Below are 6,049 nucleotides of genomic sequence, written 5' to 3' on the forward strand. Positions count from 1 at the left end.
GGAAGTTCTGTGGTAGTGTATGCAGCCCAAACACACCAAAAAGCGATCCCCATCATGGGAAGCGCTTCAGACAGGGGAATCAGTTCAGGAACAGGAAGACTAGAGTGAGTGGGTTTGGGGATACCAGTTGCGCGTGCAGACACCAACGGTGCATCCCTCAAACTGGATACCAGACTGGGATACCGAAGGGATGACCTTGATAGTCTGGGTGTAACAGACAGGACGTGACGTGACTCTGGATGATCAGCTGTGATGTGACGTGACTCTGGATGATCAGCTGTGATGTGAAATGACTCTGGAAGATCAGCTGATATGTGACGAGATTCTGGAAGATCAGCTGTGACGTGACGTGACTCTGGACGAACTGCTGAGACGTGACAAGACTCTGGATGAACAGTTGAAACGTGGCGAGACTCTAGAAGATCAGCTGAGACGTGACGAGGCTCTAGAAGATCAACTGAGACGTGACGAGACTCTGGAAGAACAGCTGAGATGTGACGAGACTCTAGAAGATCAGCTGAGACGTGACGAGGCTCTGGAAGGTCAGCTGAGACGTGACGAGGGTCTGGCAGATCAGCAGAGATGTGACGAGGCTCTGGCAGATCAGCTGAGACGTGACAAGACTCTGGAAGATCAGTTGAGACGTGACAAGACTCATGACGAGCAGCTGTGACTTGACTTGACTCATGAAGATCAACCGTGACTTGACTTGAACCATGAAGATCAACGGTGACTTGACTTGACTCAAGAAGATCAACTGTGACTTGACTTGACTCAGGAAAATCAGCTGTGACTTGACTTGACTCAGGGACGGCAGCTGTGACAGGACAGGGCGTTGTTGTCGCCGCCATTTTGCGAAAAGGCTCCACTGTCGCTGCCATTATGTGAGTGCGCTCCGGTGCGGCCACCATTTCAGTCACAGACGAGGTGTCATGTTCCTCCTACGCGACACCCACAGTGAATGAAGAGCCAACACACAACAAAGCATTGTCGGACCCTCGTGAATGAGTTTAGACTTTAGTGGTTGATTAATGCCCTCACAGAAAAAGTCTATTAAAACACAGTCCGGTAAATCAGAATAGTAAGCAATTTCCAGATACTCTTGAATATAATCCTCGAGCGATCGCATGCCCTGCTTGAGGGCTAACAACAGTCTTGCAAAATCCATACCTGGCCAATGTCCACAAGAAAAGCTGCTGGATCCTCCATTTGCAAAGCTTTATTAGAAGACATGGTCAGAAACAGGCAGGGTCGAACACCAGCAAACAGATATGGCACAGGCAAGACACAAGAGTAATCCGTTAAACAGTTAACAGTCTGTGTAGTGAGAGAGTCAATGTAATGGAAGAGCGATATCTGGTGGCAATCGGACGGAAGTCCATGGACAGGACTCGTAACAATTACATTCAGTTCAGACTTAAGTATATTCTTTAAAGTATATTATTTCCATTAAAAGTACCATTTTTAAATGTATGCTAAGGTGTATTTCTTTTTCACAAGGGCGAACTGACAATAAATAATAATAATAATAATAATAATATATATATAATATATACAAAAATAACAAATCATATATATAAAACATATATGTTGTGACTTGTGAAACACTAAATGGTGCCAGATGTGAATATACTGTAATAACTGACTAAAGAATGAACAATGTAAGTACTTGTTAGCTTATAAATAGTGCTTCATAAATAAAGATGAAAATATAATGTGCGAAACTGCTATAAACCAGTTTACATGAGTAAATGTTTTTGTATATGTTTCAGTTTGCCTGCGTGGCATCAAAGCCCACAGGAAATGTTACCTGGTTTCTGAGCAGGCCAAGCACTACCATGAGGCCAACGAGGACTGCATCGCACAGGGAGGGACCCTGGCCATACCTCGAGACATCAACCAGAACGACGAGCTCACAGACTACATCAAACGCAGCTCACCCGCATCCAATGATTTCTGGATCGGCATAACAGACATAGTGAAGGAAGGCCAGTATGTGGATGTGAACAGCCTGCCTGTCACTTTCTTCCACTGGGATCGTTCCAAGAGAGAGCCCACCGGAGGGAAGAGAGAGAGCTGTGTCGCGCTTTCGCTGGCAGCACAGGGAAAATGGCATGACGAGGTCTGTCGCTGTCAGAAAAACTACATCTGTGAATATCTGATCCCATGATGTGCATCAAACATGACATAAAGATGCTTGTTAAAGATTGAAGCAGGTCAATAAAAATGAAACACTCAGTGGTAATGTATGATGTGTCCTCTTTATTCACTCGAGGAACACTAAACAGAAACTTCCTCAGATTTACAGTGATTGTTTTTCAAGGCAGCGAAAAAAAAAAAGAAAACTTGCAATAATGATCTAATGGTTTTTCTGGATATGGTATCATGGTAATTGTTACACAAATGAAACATTTATAGTAGTAATCAGATTATTTTGAAGATTTAGAATTTTGAATATTTTGTCATCTGTTCAGAACAATTGTTAAAAAATTATGATGACTAAAAAAAAAATACAACAAAGCTGTGTATTTATATAGATTACATATAAGGTCTGTAGGTCAAATAATTTATTTCGAAAATAATGCACACAACAAGGGAGGCGATATTCCAACACTATAATGAATGAAGATGAAATGCAGAACAAAAGGAATCATTATATGAAAATAAAATATAATATAAAACAAAATATGGGACAATAAAAAAGGGACAACACATACAATATACCTAGCACATACAACGCTGAAAAGTTTTCCTCCTGTATATTTGAATACACATTAGAGGATTATTCAGGAAAATCTTGTCCTTTAAAATCTAATAATGTCCATTAAGTATTAAAAATTTTTTTGGTTTATATATATATATATATATATATATTAGGGTTATTATTGTTAACTAAAACTAAAACCCTAACAAAAAATACAACAAACCTGTATATTTATATAGATTATCTGTAGGTCAAATTATTTATTTATTTATAAAATAATGTACACAACAAGGGAGGCGGCATTCCAACACTACAAACATAATGAATGAAAATGAAATGCAGAACAAAAGGAATGATTATATGAAAATAAAATATAATATAAAATATGGGACAATAAAAAAAGGAACAACAACTCTGCTGTAAAATAATACACATTTCTATCCCTAGCACATACAACTCTGAAAAGTTTTCCCCCTGTTTATTTGAATAAACATTAGAGGAGTTGACTTGTTCAGGAAATAATGTCCATTAAAGTCTTTAAAAATCTTTTCGTTTAAATATATATACCACCACCACGCTCTAAAAAATATATATATATTAATCAGGGTTATTATTGTTAACTAAAACTTAAACCCTAAAAAAAACAACATTTTTAGTTTAGTTTAATTTAAAATACTAAATGAATTAAACCTACTAAATAAAAAATACTTCGAATTATATATTCAGCATATTAAAAAATACATAAAAAATTTGACATTGAAAAAAAAAACGAATAAAAATTACAAAAACATGCTACAAAATTACTAAAACTGTTAACTAAAATGATATAGAAAACTAAATAAATAACTAGAATCAAATCAAAATATTAACAACTTTAATAGTATATCAATGATACAAAAATAAATATGTACCTATTTATATATTTATACCTATTAAAGGTTTATCATTTTATATATATATATATATATATATATATATATATAGGCGATATAATTAATACTAAAAGTGTATAATATATATATAATTCACACTGAAAGACATTTTTTTCATTTTTGGGGGGCAAAAAAGGCTAAATAATATCTAATCTGTCCACTTACCTAAAATTTCAGTGTTGGGAAAGCAGTGAACACAATAAAACCACACTGTCATACATGAAGGCAAAGGTCAAGTTATATAATGACAGCAAACTTTAATCAAAAGGTTGAAGTGTGTTCTCGGGATAAGTTTTATATTTCATAACTATCATGCAAAGTCTCGAATTACATCACAATATTTTCATTTCACTAACTGCCAGTTTACACTTTCAGCTGTTTCATAATGCACACAGACAAGAGTGTTGTCGGAAGTGACGCAGATTGATGTGAAGTCTCGCGAAAGTGCGTAGCGGCCATTTTTCCTCCATTGATTGCTGTTTTGCTCACAGTCCGAGCAGAAAGAGGGTAACACAGATTAAACTGGATTAAGAGCCCTTTAGCCCTAAAGTTGATTCTTCGACATCGCCTGGTTTTGCCTAACACACTCAGAATGGTGTCCGAAAGCGACTCGCAGAGCTCTTGTTGACAGCGGACCGCGGCTGGAGGATCAGATGGAAATGGTGCCCAGCGAAGAAAAGCAGTTTGTGCCCAAAGAGGTGAGCGATGACCGACCCCAAAATAACACAGAGAAATTACACCACCACGCTCTATACGTTAAATCGCACCATGAGCCAGGGATTCGCGTTTAAATAAATGTAGGGAGAGATATGAAAGTGCGTGTCAGTATTGGGCTCAGCGGCTAGCAGGAGAGTGCTAGCAACAGCTCAGCTAACTATCAGTCAACAAGTCCTTCCAACAGATTAAATACGTTAATAACCACTCGAGTCCGGTGGTTTATGTGATTAATAAACCGGATAACGTGTTGTCATGTGTGCTGCCCGACTGTTTACTTGTCACACATCCTGGAAAGTGTCCTGCTGGAGTGAGTTTAGGGAGGCGCTAAAGTGTGCGCCATAGTTTATGTGTTAGCAGCACAGATTAGACCGCTTGATTTAATCCACATCACTTCATTCATGGACATGATTCAGATTAGAGTCATAATTCAGGTATTTGAGGACTGCTCTCTACTTTCGTTTCTAAAAGTCTGTGCAGTGTCAGTCAGCACACGTCAAATCGGATTTTAACACTGCTCTATATATATTCTCTATTATAGATGAGTGGATTTTAATCAAGAACAATTTTACGTGGCAACCTGTTCTGATCAATTCAGATCAAATACACTGTTTCTGTACTTTATTTGTGGACATGATTCAAATCAGATGAGAATCGAGTTATTTATCTGAATGTACAGGAACACTTTTGGACTTTTAACTGTCGGGATGTTATTTTTCGTTTTTCATGCTAACTCATAAAAAGGTCATTTTAAAATAAATGTCAGTGCAGTTAAACAAGTTAACGTTATATTGTTTATGTATAAAATCATTCGACCTTAATATTAGCAAGGATAGACTGTATTTATTGGATGCTTAAAAAGTAATATCTGGAAATAATTAATGGCAGTATCATGGTACTTGTAACTCCATAATGCTGACAAGGTATGATATCACACATTTTAATTAGATTAATTTTTTAAGATAGTAAATAACACATGCTGTAATGAAATTTATATTTATTTTACATAATATTTACAGACTTGTTTAGTAAGATTTTACCAGAAAAGATTTAAGTTTTTTTTTTTTATCATATGTTAATTTAAAAAGTAAATTGTATAACTTTAACTGCATTTTTTTCTGTTTCCTTGGTTTGTATCTTGTGTTTATTTAACTCTTGTATTATTGCAAGTCAGTTTTGCCAAGAAGATAGCCTTAGATGCTGACATGGCAATAAAAATAAATTACTACTACATAATATTTACTAAAGTAGAAATAATTTTAAAAAATTGGAAAAAAAAGAAAAAGTTTCAAACCCTTTATTTATTTATTTATTCTTTTGATAGCAGCTCCCTTATTTTGGAATTTTTCAGGATTCAACTGAATTTTCCACAAATTAAAAACATGACTAAAAATGCACACTTCAGAGCATCTAACAGCAGGATTTGTTTGGAATTTTTTTTGAATTAAATATTTATTAATATATAAAGCCTAGCTTTTCTGTTACTAATAATGGAAAGGCAAACACTATGCTTTTTCATATACACCATTTACACCATTTGTTTAATATTTCTGTTAATAATTTATTAGACTGAACTGTTCAACAAAAATACTAAACTAATGAAGACAGAGAATGTCTGACAGAATAAAAGTCTCACTTCTGACACTTAACAGCCAAATAGAAAAACTGATTGGCTGATGCAGGAAAAAAAAAAAAAAAA

At 35.7% G+C, this 6,049-nt stretch overlaps 2 protein-coding genes across 2 annotated transcripts in view; both read left to right on the forward strand.

Moving 5' to 3' along the window:
- LOC107730066 (tetranectin-like protein) overlaps positions 1-2,210 on the forward strand; it is a 9,053-nt gene extending 6,843 nt beyond the window's left edge. The window contains exon 3 of the mRNA XM_016540799.1: positions 1,773-2,210. Coding sequence (XP_016396285.1) covers positions 1,773-2,170 — 398 coding nt within the window. The 3' untranslated portion in view covers positions 2,171-2,210. The remainder of the gene's footprint in view (positions 1-1,772) is intronic.
- Positions 2,211-4,035: 1,825 nt separating this feature from the next.
- usp47 (ubiquitin specific peptidase 47) overlaps positions 4,036-6,049 on the forward strand; it is a 44,582-nt gene continuing 42,568 nt past the window's right edge. The window contains exon 1 of the mRNA XM_016540816.1: positions 4,036-4,334. Coding sequence (XP_016396302.1) covers positions 4,290-4,334 — 45 coding nt within the window. The 5' untranslated portion in view covers positions 4,036-4,289. The remainder of the gene's footprint in view (positions 4,335-6,049) is intronic.

This window comes from Sinocyclocheilus rhinocerous, unplaced genomic scaffold (genome assembly GCF_001515625.1).
Source record: "Sinocyclocheilus rhinocerous isolate Xijiao unplaced genomic scaffold, SAMN03320098_v1.1 scaffold878, whole genome shotgun sequence".
In the NCBI taxonomy this organism is placed as follows: Eukaryota; Metazoa; Chordata; class Actinopteri; order Cypriniformes; family Cyprinidae; genus Sinocyclocheilus; species Sinocyclocheilus rhinocerous.